We start from the raw sequence: 14,586 nt of genomic DNA, 5'->3' as shown, positions 1-14,586 counted from the left end.
TGAAATATGTTTTAATTACACAACAGAAAAAGGAGAAAAGGAGACCCACATTGAGTAAATTGAGCTGAGGCTCATTAAGACAAATTGCTGATTCCAGATTTTATTCTAAAAGAAAACCACCCAAGGATTACTGTGTATGAGCAATGACCACAAGAACAATTTTAATTTAAAAAATAAAAATGTAATATTGAATACTTAATTTTGCCTCAGACGGTGTCCCCTTTTTTCTTGTTTTCTTCCCCCCACCCAAACAATCAATACCGTATCTCATTTTGGAGCACAACTGTTCAAACAATTGGTTTATTCTGTCAACAGACAAGTGGATGGATCATGGTGGTTTAGTCTGACATTTGGACAGTTAGTTGGTTCATCCAAGTTTGCATAGTAGCCAGGGGGCACGGTGGCTCAGTGGTAGAGCTGTCGCCTCACAGTCAGAAGGTCCTGAGTTCGATTCTCGCCTGGGACACTGTGGGCGCTGTGGTTGTGTTCCCCCCCATATCTTCAGTGCCTACTGCCCAGGTGGGGTATCTCGTCGTAAGGGCCTTTCTGTCTGTGTGGAGTTTGCATGTTCTCCCCGTGCTCCCCCAGGGGGTTCCTCCGTATATAACCCCCCCACTAAAAACATGCAGAAGATCAGATCGTCATCGTCATCCGACCAGTGACGACAACATCCGAAGTTGGTCCCCGGGCGCTGTACGAGAAAGCGACCACTGCTCCTGGCCTGCCCCCCGGAGGAAAGGACATGCCTGGATGGGTTAAATGCAGAGGACACTTTTCACCGGCCACCGTCAGCATGAGTGTGTTGTGGCCGCATGCATGTGTTGTGGTGTTCGTGTGACAATAAAAAGACGGGGCTTGTCCCGTTACGAGAGAGAATAAATCCCTACATTTCCCTCACTCATCTGTTTAAATATGCTGTTTTTGGCATGGACAGTAGACAAAGCTGTCTGGTTTAGTTTTCTTTGTAAAATGATGCAACAGAGAAAACTTGTTTCTACATTGCTGCAGGGGAGATTACATTTGTTTTGAGCTTCCCAGCCTGGGGTCAGCGGAGGATGCAGGAAGTTATTCTGTGAAGGTATTATTGGAGCAAAAACTGAGCACCTGTGACGGTGGAATTTGTAGTTGTAGAAAATAGTCACGCATCAGCAAATTTGAAGTCACAGAGAAAAATGCTTTAGGAGTTGCAAAGGATTTTCTCTCTCCCACAAGCGCAACACAACAGTTCCACCTTCTCAAAATTCTTCATTACATGTGCACATAATCATCAAATCCACATTTCACTGAGATGTGTTGCAAAAGTGAGAGCACGTGGAACAGCATTTGAGAGCAGCTGTTGCAGATTTAAGCAGTTGTAGTTGGACTTGTGCTGAAAAGTATCCAAGAAAGAAAAAGTCAGAGAGTGAGAAAATTAAACTGAGCTAGTTTGCTAGTGTGTTTTCATATGTGTGTGTGTGTGTGTGTGCATCCGCGTGTAGCTGGAGCTCATCAGACACATGTTGGAGTCAGTCTGGCTGAAGTACAAACTGGGCCCTCGTGTTTTGTGCTTGTGAGTAGCCCTCCCTCATGTGTGTGTGTGTGTGTGTGTGTGTGTGTGTGTGTGTGTGTGTGTGTGTGTGTGTGTGTGTGTGTGTGTGTGTGTGTGTGTGTGTGTGTGTGTGTGTGTGTGTGTGTGTGTGTGTGTGTGTGTGTGCGTGCGTGCGTGCGTGCGCGCGCGCGTGCGTGTGTGTAAGCAACATATTTACATTAATGCATGTAATATAAATGCTGACAGTATGTGGGTGTGTTCCGTCTCTCCGCATATGTGCTCAAAATCTTGTTCACATGTACAAATGGTGACGAGCGTCTTCACGTGTGCGCTCACGTTATGTAACATTGATGTTCCAGCACGCAGCAGGGCAGTCCAGCAGAGTGGGCCGTGTTTCACTTCATGTTTCGGACCCTGGAAGCCACAAGGGGTCTCTGTCTGCCCCTCCCACCTGGTAGGACACACACACACACACACACACACACACACACACACACACACACACACACACACACACACACACTTGGAGTTGTTTTATTAATCTAGTCTTCCTCTATACCTCATCCAGAATAACAATGTCATCATGTGTGGGATGACACACTCATTCTGTCCAGCACTAATGTAACCAAAAATATGTTCAACATTAGCATGGTGCAGACATGGCTAAAGTGGAGTTTGAATACATTTTGAATAGGGGTGTCACGATATTTCGTCGCACGATATATCGCGATATCGAAACATCACGATATCGATATCGTCAGAAAAAAATGATACCGTGATTTTTTTTTTTTTTTTTTTTTGCTCCTGAATAATAATAGAACAAATTTAGCAGAATCAACACGCATGAGTGAGGGGGTAGACTACTACTGGCATGGCAAAACAGCTCAAGGGGTACATAAGATTACATAAGTTTAGGGACCATTGAGCATGAGTTATTTAAGAAATAGATTGTATACTTTATTTTTCTTTCACCATGCAACAAACATTTAGTTTGTGACAGTGTGACACATTCTATTGCAAGAGAAGCATTATCTTCCATGTTGTTTTCTAGTTATTATAATAACAATTTCCAAAAACAGCATTTGTTTTGTATTTTGTGTATTTCAAATGAAAGACTATTTTTCCAGTATTTTCCCAGGGCTCCCTTGAAAAGAGGTTTCGATTTTAACGGGACTCACATGGATAAATAAATGATAAATAAATACATAAAAATTATTTACTTTTGTTTAAAAAAATATTGTTAAAATATCGTATCGTATCGTTATCGTGAACCCAATATCGTGTATCGTATCGTATCGTAAAATTAGTGTATCGTGCCACCCCTAATTTTGAATCATGTGAATTCACTTTGAATATTTGCGGCAAAACTTTCCCCTTAAACTGCCCCACTGTATTCCTGAGCAGTTTAGTGTGGAATGATGGTGCCTGGCTGGCTGGAGGTTGGACATGCCAAGGTTTGAATCCCAGGCAGTGTGGGTAATGCCTAGTTCAGACTTAAGCTGGATGGGGGAACAGGAAGGAGAAATGCACTTGAGCAAGGCACAAAACTGCTGCAGACTGCGTGTGTGTATCGTGATGCTGCGTGTCTCTGGAAAAACAGTGTGCATGCCGAGTCTGTTTTCCATGGGTAAATAAAGAGGTTGTCAGAGAGGGTGTGTGTGAGAGAGAGCGAGCGCTAGGTGTTTTTTTCTGCCTGCTTTTTTCATGCCCCCTCCTCCTCCTGTTGTTAAAGAAACATCAAAAGCCAAAGTCTCGACAGCTGCTCTCTGCTACTGTTCTATCATTACTGCGTTACCTTCTGGGAAAAGTAACTTGTTAGAGTACTCTGAGTACTTTCACGTTACCAAAAATGAAAACCCCTTTGTGATTCTTCGCGTGCGTCTCCCTTTGAACCGTCATTGCATAACGTAGTCTACAGCACACATGTAACTCTGAAGGCTAAGAACAGGAATGACAGACACATTATGCCCTCACAAATAACGCCCTGCAACAGTGCAACATTTACCTGACAATTATAGTTTTTTGCAGTGGAAAGAGTCTTAGTACCTGGACACAGGTTACATTTGACTTTGATGTTCTTCTTGTCACCTTTCTTCCTGACAAAATCTAAGTAATGGGAAAATATCCAGTTTCTGAATGCAAACATTTCCTCCATCGATAAGGCTCTGCTTCCAAGCTAGCACAGTGACGTCACATGTTGTAATGTTATATTGCTTGGAGCTTGTTTGGTCAAAAATAACTAATAACGGGATTACTTGAATTGTAAAACTAACGTGTTACGTTGCTCGTTACCTTAAAAAAGTAATGACTACTCTAACGTGTTACAATGTAACACGTTCCCCCCAACACTGGTTATGGGGTTGGTGCCGAGAGTGAGTGGAAAACACTCAAAGCAATGGCCGCATATCCAGCAGCCGCATATCAATATCCAGCACTACTCCCTATGTTACAACACCGCAAGAAGTATCACTATCTTTCCCTTGTGCCTGTTAAAGCCTGAGATGTACATATCCTCTCTCTCTCTGTTTCTCTCTCTCCAGGCTACCACACCCTGTTAGCAGTACTGGGTGTGCGTTGTCTCCCTCATCACACCTTCCTGCAGTACCTTGACCAGGGCCTCCTGCAACTCACTGAAACCTTTCTGTCTCGACTCATGACAGGTACACACACACACACACACACACACACACACACACACACACACACACACACACACACACACACGGCTATCTATCTATCTATCTACCGTATCTATCTATCTATCTATCTATCTATCTATCTATCTATCTATCTATCTATCTATCTATCTATGTATCTATCTATGTATCTATCTCTATCTATTAGGGCTGTGAATCTTCACTGGCCTCACGATTCGATTCGATTACGATTCAGAGGGCTACGATTCGATTACGATTATCGATGCATCTCATTACATTTACATTACATTACGTCATTTGGCAGACGCTTTTATCCAAAGCGACTTACAATATCACATTTTTGTCAGCAATAGAGCAATCAACTATGCAACACAGTCTATGACAACTACAACTTCTGAAGGAACAGTGGTACAAGTTTAGTTTTTTTTTTTTTTTTAAGAGAGAAAGAAGTTAGTTCAAGAAGGGCCCACATGGAGCCTGAAAAGGTGTGTCTTTAGTCTTTTCCGAAAGATCGGCAGTGATTCGGCCGTCCTGACCGAAGGTGGAAGCTCGTTCCACCATTGAGGTGCCAGGGAGGAGAAGAGTCGAGATCGAGATGAGCGACTTTTGAGGCCCCGTAGTGGAGGAGGGGCGAGGCGTCCTGCACTGGTGGAGGAGCGGAGGGAACGGTGAGAGATTTGGAGCCTGACCATAGATTGTAAGTACAGGGGGGCTGTCTGGTGTACTGCCCTGTAGGCCAGTACCAGTGTTTTGAATTGAATGCGTGCCGTGATGGGAAGCCAGTGAAGGTCCCGGAAGAGGGGAGTGACATGAGAGAATTTGGGTTGGTTGAATACCAGACGGGCTCCAGCGTTCTGAATGAGCTGAAGCGGTCGGATGGCTGCAGCAGGTAGCCCAGCCAGAAGAACATTGCAGTAGTCCAGGCGAGAGATGACCAGTGCCTGGACCAGGAGTTGTGTTGCTTCCCTTGTGAGAAACGGACGGATTTTGCGGATGTTGTACAGGGAGAACCTACAGGAGCGGGCAGTTGCTGCGATGTAGGCTGAGTTGGACAGCTGATTGTCAAGGATCACTCCAAGGTTCTTAGCAGTTTGAGAGGGAAACACCGTAGTGTTGTCAATGGATATGGAAAGATCGGTGAGAGGACAGTCTTTCCCGGGGAGGAAGAGTAGCTCTGTCTTACCAAGATTCAGCTTGAGATGGTGGGCTGACATCCAAGCACCAATGTCTTTGAGGCATGCAGCGATACGTGCCTCGATTTGGGTGTCTGGGGGGGGGGAAAGAGAGGTAGAGCTGAGTGTCGTCAGCATAGCAGTGATAAGAGAAGCCATGAGATGAGATCACATGGCCAAGAGATCTGATATAGAGAAGGAATAGCAAGGGGCCCAGGACTGAGCCCTGGGGCACACCTGTGCTAAGAGTACATGATCTGGATAGAGATCCTCGCATAGAACCTGGTATGAGCGGTTAGAGAGATAGGAGGCAAACCAGGAGAGTGCAGATCTCGATGCATCTCGATGCATCTTAAATCGACGCATCACTTTTTTTCCCCAATACATGATTTATTTTTTCTCACTTTCTTTTTTCTCACTGTGTGGCTCCTTTTTTTTTTTTTTTTTTTAATAATCGATTTTTGACATTTGTGAATCGATGCAGAATCGTGCAGGTGCGCATCGCGATGCATCTTATAATCGATTATTTTTGACACCCCTACTATCTATCTATCTATCTATCTATGTATCTATCTCTATCTATCTATCTATCTATCTATCTATCTATCTATCTATCTATCTATCTATGTATCTATCTCTATCTATCTGTCTGTCTGTCTATCTATCTATCTATCTATCTATCTATCCATCCATCCATCCTTTTCACGAGTGAACTCCACATAGGTTGGCCTCTTTTCCACAATTTCTAGACTTTTGGCGATAGACTTCTGGTACTAACTCATAGGCTCTCTCTGAGGAGATGACGGTAACGATATGTAACAGAACACAACACAGCTCAAGAATTTCACACGTGTGTACTTGTACATCGAGTGACAATAAACATCTTGTATCTTGTAGGCTCTTAACACAGTAGCTTTAACCACCACATAATCCAAGCTCTGCTGTACCGACAGGGAGGCGCACATTTTTTTTAAGGTCAAGTTTATTTGTATACCCCTAATTCACAAGCATGCCTCAGAGGGCTTTACAGAGAATATGTCTAGCTAAATCTAGCAAAGCACTAACAAACATGATTGAACAATCTTATATTAGAGAGAGACAGAGGGAGGAGGGGTGAGAGAATGGAGAGAATGGGGGGAGAAGGGAAAGAGCAGGCGGAGAGGGGAGAGAGCAGAACAAACGGTATAATGGGGTTGGGCGATACGGTTGAAATCAATATCAAGATAGTCGCAGGGGTCAGTTTCGAAACATACCAATGTATATCACAATATGGTTCATGTAGTAATCCAATTATCATATTATCATATATTAATCCCTGGCGATATGATGTCACTGAATAGACAACAAACGATAGTACTGAATTATCGCCCAGCCAGGCATACAGCTGTTACTCATTTCGCTCGGCCACTACGCCACAGCACCACCGCCACACTGCCGCCGAGGCACACCGGAACCGGCAGCGGAGCGACCAAACCAAACGAGCAACAATTGCAGACATTCTGACTACTCTAACCTTAACCGGAACTAACTAGCAAACAAGGAATCTAGCTAATCTACAGTCTAGTCTGCCCTGTCCTAACCTACGGTAATCTAATCTAATCTTAGCCTGAACACTACAACAATCAAAAAATCTAGCAATCTACAGCCTAACCTAAACTATTCTAACCTACCGGCATCCCTCAGCCATTGAAGGAGAACCTCGGCACCCCACAACCCGGTCCCCACTCCCACACCCACAATTTGTGGGTCGAGCATCGGAAAGAAGTGTTCACATCAAACACATTCAAACACATTCCACACTCTTAATGTTGTTTTATCTGTTTTGATACTCCAATCAATGTGGATTTCATACCGCTCAAAAGAGATTGTCCAAAGGCCTAATGTTGTGACTTGGCATGGAGATCAACAGAACCAAAATATCTCGCCATTTAGACTTGATCTCCTTACAGTTTACATGGTTCTTCCTCACAGACTAAATAAACAGTGACCTTAAGTTTGAAGATGAAAAGATTAATTTAAGACCAGAGTCCAAATGGTTTCGAACTTCAGTGAGAGAGACTTTGTTACAGGGTTACAGGGTTCATGCACCACTTCTCCCTGGGATTAATCAAGTGTTTATCTACCTATCTATCTCAAATTAAACATTCATTCATTTATTTATTTATTTATTTTAACCCAGTGTATCTGGCTGAGGATGTATGCACTTTTTCAGTAACGCCTTTTTGGACGCCTTGTCTGGATGGATTTTACTGTCAGCAATTGCAACACGAAAAATGGCCTCTCAAGAAATAAATGATAGTTTTCATAGGTGACACGATTTTCAAAAACAAAAGTCAACACAAATGCAAGTAAGCGATGCTGACTGACTACGAGTCCACTTTGGCTGATCACTCATGAACACCTGAAGAATGCAGCGACACCTGGGAAGAGCAGTTCACACCTGGAGCTGCACAGCAAAGCCGCAGTGATTTTGCTCTTTGGTTGTTAGGGGAAGGGCTTGTCACTCACTTGACCAACCCAGATTTTCCCAACATTTCCAGAAAGTTTGACAATACTCAAATCCAGTTTCCCTTCAAAGTGTTTTCAGTAATTAGGTTATCTATATGAGTCGTGCAGATTTTACTGTACTTTGCCCTCCACGTGTAATTGTGTGATTTATTTTCTGCTATAACAGTTTGTTTTCACCAGCCTCTCTTCCTCTTTTTTTTTTTTTAGATTTGGACAACAGTGATGCCAATGAGAAACTGAAGTTCAGCATTCTCAAGAGACTCCCTGAGGTACTGTGTGTGTGTGTGTGTGTGTGTGTGTGTGTGTGTGTGTGTGTGTGTGAGAGAGAGAGAGAGCCGTTTTCCCACATGCGCTTTGTACCGCTAAATGACCGGAACGTGGTCTAATGCCTGCATGTGTGAAAGTTGTCGTGCCGGTATAAGCGCGACCCCGTCATTGCCGACATTTCACCAGTTTCGAGCCAGTCAGAAGAGCGGTATGCGCGATAACAGGCGCAAGTGTAGAACGGGTCCAGTCATTTGCCGGCATGGGCGAGGTGTACACACGTTGCTTAATGTTCCAGCGGGCATAATCTAATCATTCGCGCACATTAAAGCAAACTGGCGAAATTATCTTGTGATCTCTCCTCTCTGCTGCCTGCTCGCTCTCTGGCCACAGTCGTTCAGTTCTCCTCCTTCAGTCACAGGCACAGCCCGACAGGGACACAGACGAAGCAAATGCACGAAGCGACATGTGGAAGTATTTTGCTTACGTTGCTGACAGCGAAGGCAAGCCCGGACACATCAAACGAAGCCAGTCTGTAAAAAGTGCTTCAACGCGACGCAGGTGAACGGATAAACAAGCAAACTTATTTCACCATCAAGAGTTTTGCCGACACGTCACTCCCCACCCGCTCTGCAGTGCCGCCCCGCCCCCCAACATACAGGCAATTTCGCTGCTAGATTCCGACATGCGAGAGCCGAAGTGTGAAGGGAAATGTCCGATATTGACTTACAGGTAATTTTCCGGTACGCATGTGGGAAAACGGCTAGAGAGAGAGAGAGAGAGAGATTTACGTGGTTTATGTGAGTGGAGGCACAGCAACACATTGATGTATATGTATTGTAATTGTAATGATTGTGTTTGTTTGTATTAATGTTATTTTGTTTAATTATTGATGCTTTGGCAATATTGTTCACGAGACATTCATGCCAATAAAGCGAATTTGAGAGAGGAGTGGAATTTGAGAGAGGAGTGGAATTTGAGAGAGGAGTGTTGAGTGTTTTTGGAGTTTCTGTGAATTCTACATCAATTTAGTTGGGAAAATAGGAAGCAGCAGATGTTCAGATGCTCCAGGGAGGATCTTTAAAAGCAACAGCTAATTGCCTAAAATGCAGTCTCTGTGTGTGTGTGTGTGTGTGTGTGTGTGTGTGTGTGTGTGTGTGTGTGTGTGTGTGTGTGTGTGTGTGTGTGTGTGCGTGCGTGCGTGCGTGCGCGTGCGTGCGTGCGTGCGTGCGTGCGTGTGCGTGCGCATGCGTGTGTGTGTGTAGCCTATGGAGCAGAGGATCCACCAGCTGTGGGACCATCCAGTCAGTTCAGCTTCAATCTCCAGAGATTACGTCCGGACTCTGCTGGAGAAACACAACAAAAACAATGTAACACGCACACGCACACGCACGCACGCACTCTCACAGTAGCAAATAATGTAGCAGGATACAGCAAATCCACCATAGACACACAAGCACCTAAGATGAGTGTCTGACACTGAAGCTCAGAGGCATGCACCGTTACTCGCTAGGCAGTTGTACGGAACCATTGTGCCGAGGTTTGCTTTGGTGCGGAAGAAAATCATGTGACTAATGCTGCCTACACACTAGAGGATTTTCAAATCTTAACCGATTTTAAAAACATGAGAGACCACAGACATAAGGACAATTTCATCAGATTTTAACATTAAAATCGCCTGAACGCACACACTAGACGATTCGGCCAGACTGCGAGACCACACACCAGCCATTTGAAGTACCGACTCACAGCGATTCCAGCAACTAGACTGTAGGCTGTTTATATCCCACAAAACCGCATTTTTTTCACACAGACAACAGCAGATGGCTCTCCAAACATGCACCGAGCGGCGGGTCCACTTCAAGCAGCGCGGACACGCTCGCAAAATGAGCTAAAACAACGTCCTGTCTGAGAGCTCATATTACAGCATATCCACTCCCTTGAAGCAAACAAACCGCTCCGCTCGGCACATGTTTGGAGAGCCATCCGCCGCTGTCCACCCTGTTTTAAGCTGTGAGGATGCTGGGGAGAGAGGAGCTACATGGCACTGCTGTTGCCACAACTCGTAGCGCTGCATTAACATCCGGGTATGACCGTCGACGCGTCCCGGTCTGCTCGCTCTCATTGGCTATTGCGGGTTCCGTCGGGAGACAGCCATCGTAAATATCAAACATGTTTGATATGCCCGATTCGAGATCGGGCCGGCTCCGATTCAATCAATAATTTATTGACACCAGACACTTGACAATTATTTTGACAAAAAATCGGTTGAGACTAGCCTCGAATCGGGCCACGCCCCCCCGAGGGGAATCGGGCATTAAATCGGGCCTTTTATCCTCTAGTGTGTGGGAGGCATTATGATGTATTGAAGCAATTGTCTGCTTCATTCAATCATGTGACTGGTTTGGTTTGACACTTTGGCGCAGTCAAAACAAAACTCTTTTACAGTCTGACCCCAAAATACTTATGCCTCCCACACACTAGAGGATAAAATGCCCGATTTAATGCCCGATTCCCCTCGGGGGGGCGTGGCCCGATTCGAGGCTAGTCTCAACCGATTTTTTGTCAAAATAATTGTCAAGTGTCTGGTGTCAATAAATTATTGATTGAATCGGAGCCGGCCCGATCTCGAATCGGGCATATCAAACATGTTTGATATTTACGATGGCTGTCTCCCGACGGAACTAGCCAATGAGAGCGAGCAGACCGGGACGCGTCGACACGTCATACGCGGATGTTAATGCAGCGCTCACAACAGCTCCTCTCTCCCCAGCATGAGCAGCTTCAAACAGGGTGGACACGGACAGCGGCGGATGGCTCTCCAAACATGTGCCGAGCGAGCGTTTTGTTTGCTTCAAGCGAGCGGATATGCTGTAATATGAGCTCTCAGACAGGACGTTGTTTTAGCTCATTTTGCGAGGGTGTCTGCCTGCTTGTAGTGGACCCGCCGCTCAGTGCATGTTTGGAGAGCCATCTGCGGTTTTGTGGGATATAAACAGTCTACAGTCTAGTTGCTGGAATCGCTTTGAGTCTGTACTTCAAACGGCTGGTGTGTGGTCTCGCAGTCTGGCCGAATCGTCTAGTGTGTGCGTTCAGGCGATTTTAATGTTAAAATCTGATGAAATTGTCCTTATGTCTGTGGTCTCTCATGTTTTTAAAATCGGTTAAGATTTTAAAATCCTCTAGTGTGTAGGCAGCATAATCTGTAGCTTTCCAGACCTATGAGAAAATGGCGTCTAAAATGATGTCCTGGTCTACAAACTTCCACAGTCAACACTTGTGTTTTTTAAGCGGAGCAGCTACTTTTATAAGTGACTTTGTGAGTCCGTCCGGTTGTCCGTTATGGCCAAGATGTGAGCACGGGATTTGAGCAATGTGCCAAGATGTAGACTGCTCCCCCACACAGCACCAGAGAGAGGGGGTGGTGGAGAAGATGTAGACTGCTCCCCCACACAGCACCAGAGAGAGGGGGTGGTGGAGAAGATGTAGACTGCTCCCCCACACAGCACCAGAGAGAGGGGGTGGGGGAGAAGATGTAGACTGCTCCCCCACACAGCACCAGAGAGAGGGGGTGGTGGAGAAGATGTAGACTGCTCCCCCACACAGCACCAGAGAGAGGGGGTGGTGGAGAAGATGTAGACTGCTCCCCCACACAGCACCAGAGAGAGGGGGTGGGGGAGAAGATGTAGACTGCTCCCCCACACAGCACCAGAGAGAGGGGGTGGGGGAGAAGATGTAGACTGCTCCCCCACACAGCGCCAGAGAGAGGGGGTGGTGGAGAAGATGTAGACTGCTCCCCCACACAGCACCAGAGAGAGGGGGTGGTGGAGAAGATGTAGACTGCTCCCCCACACAGCGCCAGAGAGAGGGGGTGGTGGAGAAGATGTAGACTGCTCCCCCACACAGCGCCAGAGAGAGGGGGTGGGGGAGAAGATGTAGACTGCTCCCCCACACAGCGCCAGAGAGAGGGGGTGGGGGAGAAGGGTTCGACCTGTGCAAACCTGCCCCGCTTACTTCAAAACCTGGGTGTGATTTTTGTGTCTCCTTCCTCTCCAGGGATTTGCATTCACAGGCAGAGACAAGCCAGGCTTCAGACCCGAGTTTCTGCCTCTGACCTACCTGGCCAAAATACTGTCTGATGTAGAGGAACAAGGTAGAGACGGAGTGTGTGTGTGTGTGTGTGTGTGTGTGTGTGTGTGTGTGTGTGTTTGTACCTCATCTTGGGTCAAGATACTGTATCAATGTGGAGCAAGGCAGGATGTCTGTGTATTTATTTTATTTTTGTATACGTTGTCACAGTATAGCTCTCTCTCCTGTGTGTGTGTGTGTGTGTGTGTGTGTGTGTGTGTTTCAGCTCTGAACCCCTTTGAGGAGCAGGAGAACGTGGACGCCAGGTTTGTGGAGGAGACTGCTCTCCAGCAGACGCTCATTCTGCTGGGCTTCCAGGACAAATGAAGCACGGGGGGTCAGGAGAGGTGTGGATGGAGGGAGGAATACCGTAAATTCCGGACTATAAGCCGCACCTTTTTCCCCGTTTTTTGGCCTTTTTTGGCCCCTGCGGCTTATCTATGGATTAAAAAAAAAAAAAAAAAAAAAAAACTCTCTTTTTTAGCACTCTTTCTAACTATAAATCCACTTCTGTTTTAATTTCCTCTCTTGCCCTCTTTTCACCACACTGACACTGTATGACACTGTGTGCACTGTAAATAACAACACAGGTGGTGTTGTGTTATGTTGTTTTGTTGAAATGTTAATAAATGGGAGCTTCCTCAAACAGCCATCTCTTTCCCGACAATCCCCTCTGTGCATGAACCCTTACATATGGTAATTAAACATTAAAACACAATAAAAAAAAAAAAAAAAAAAATACCATTAAAACACCCGCGGCTTATAGTCCGGTGCGGCTTATATAAGAAAAAAATAGTCAACTTTGCAGGTGCGGCTTATACACCGGTGCGGCTTATAGTCCGGAATTTACGGTAGATGGATGGTGGGGAAAATGTGTTTTACAGAAGCGAGTCATTTCACTGGGCCTTGAGGACAAGTAAAGGAAGGAGGATGGATGATGGAGGAGTGGAGCGAGAGATGGAAGATGAATGGAGGAGAAGAGCCTAAACAAGCCCTCACTCTGCAAGGCTTTGAGGACAAATGATGGATGGATGGAGTAAGGGTGGAGGAGAGGAGTGCAGGCCGAATAGATGGAGGGAAGAATAGATGAAGTGAGAAAACATGAGGACTAGTAAAGACGGCAGAGATTTAGAGAACAAAACAAACTGCAATCCACCTGTCTATCAATAAATACTGATGTGTGTTGCACATGAGCATCTCATTGAAGGCAATAAAATAAATTTCCCAACATCTGAAATTATACCACAAGAGGCAATATGGGTCTTTTTTTATGCCCACCAGTTAGTGTGCATTCTTCTGTAGGCAGCTCTGTAATATGGACTTGAGCTCTGTAGCCTACACAGTTTTCCAAATGTCTTCTCAAAACACCGCTGGTTAGCAGCAACGAAGAGGATAGGCCACTTCTCGAGCTCTTCTATATTTCTGCAGTGTAGGGAGGAGAACCGTCACTTTGCATGTGTGGAACTGGAATCTAAGTGTTTATCTGTAAGTGGGGAGGTGAGAGGGAGATAAACCACCACTTGTGATGCATCAGGATGCCAGTTTGAAACTAAAGTGGATCTCAAGAACCAAATGTTGAGCTGTTGTTCAGACTGTGTAAAATTTTAGGTAAGCTTAAGTACACCGACGAGGTGAATCCACTTGACTCCTCTCACATTGCTCAGTCTGTCTGCACAGTGCCTGGTTTAAATAACATGCTCACATGCCCTCATGAGCAAGCTCTTCCTGTAAGCCAAGGAATGATGTGGTAGTGTGGAACAACCCAAGTGATAGTGTTTGTGTGCGTGTGTGCGCGTGCATAAATGACTTGCTCATAGGATGTTATTTATAAATGTTTGCACAACAGGGTGAGAGAAGTTAATGACTAATTCAGGAGTGTCTATTTCTGTATAATCGTATGGGGAAATGTGTTAACGTAATATTAAATGCATATCACAGATGATCACACAGTACTCTGAAAAAGGGATTTTAGTATCACTCATGTTTCCTGACACAAAAAGCTGTTTTGTATGAAATGTAAATAGCCCCCCCCCCCATCCCCAATAATTGCTCTCTTCCCCTCTTGCTCCCACACTCATCCCAAGACCATGTACATGAGTCAACTGTAAATGTAACTGTTTCACGCTGGCAGCAGCCTCGACTCACTTGCCTTTTTATTAAATAACACTGAAAACTGACTGACAAGCAAGTTTACTCCTGCAGGGGGAGCTTAACCCAGGGAGGGCAGCATGGGAGAATCATGTGTGGTGGCACTCAGACCTTCTGAAGAAGATCTGATGCTTCAAACATTCTCATCAAAGTTCCATCAATTAGTCACAGGAGTCGAAGT

The 14,586-nt window shown here is 45.4% G+C and overlaps 1 protein-coding gene across 1 annotated transcript in view; it reads left to right on the top strand.

The window, feature by feature from the left end:
* gsap (gamma-secretase activating protein) overlaps positions 1–12,728 on the top strand; it is a 38,282-nt gene extending 25,554 nt beyond the window's left edge. Inside the window, exons 26-32 of the mRNA XM_083656982.1 lie at positions 1,479–1,549; positions 1,888–1,982; positions 4,069–4,188; positions 8,073–8,134; positions 9,395–9,499; positions 12,186–12,282; positions 12,484–12,728. Coding sequence (XP_083513108.1) covers positions 1,479–1,549; positions 1,888–1,982; positions 4,069–4,188; positions 8,073–8,134; positions 9,395–9,499; positions 12,186–12,282; positions 12,484–12,584 — 651 coding nt within the window. The 3' untranslated portion in view covers positions 12,585–12,728. The remainder of the gene's footprint in view (positions 1–1,478; positions 1,550–1,887; positions 1,983–4,068; positions 4,189–8,072; positions 8,135–9,394; positions 9,500–12,185; positions 12,283–12,483) is intronic.
* Positions 12,729–14,586: the final 1,858 nt, after the last annotated feature.

Source organism: Poromitra crassiceps (assembly GCF_964638095.1).
Source record: "Poromitra crassiceps genome assembly, chromosome: 2".
NCBI classification, from domain to species: Eukaryota; Metazoa; Chordata; class Actinopteri; order Beryciformes; family Melamphaidae; genus Poromitra; species Poromitra crassiceps.
The sequence above is the reverse complement of the archived record's forward strand: the minus strand, read 5'-3'. Positions and strand labels throughout refer to the sequence as shown.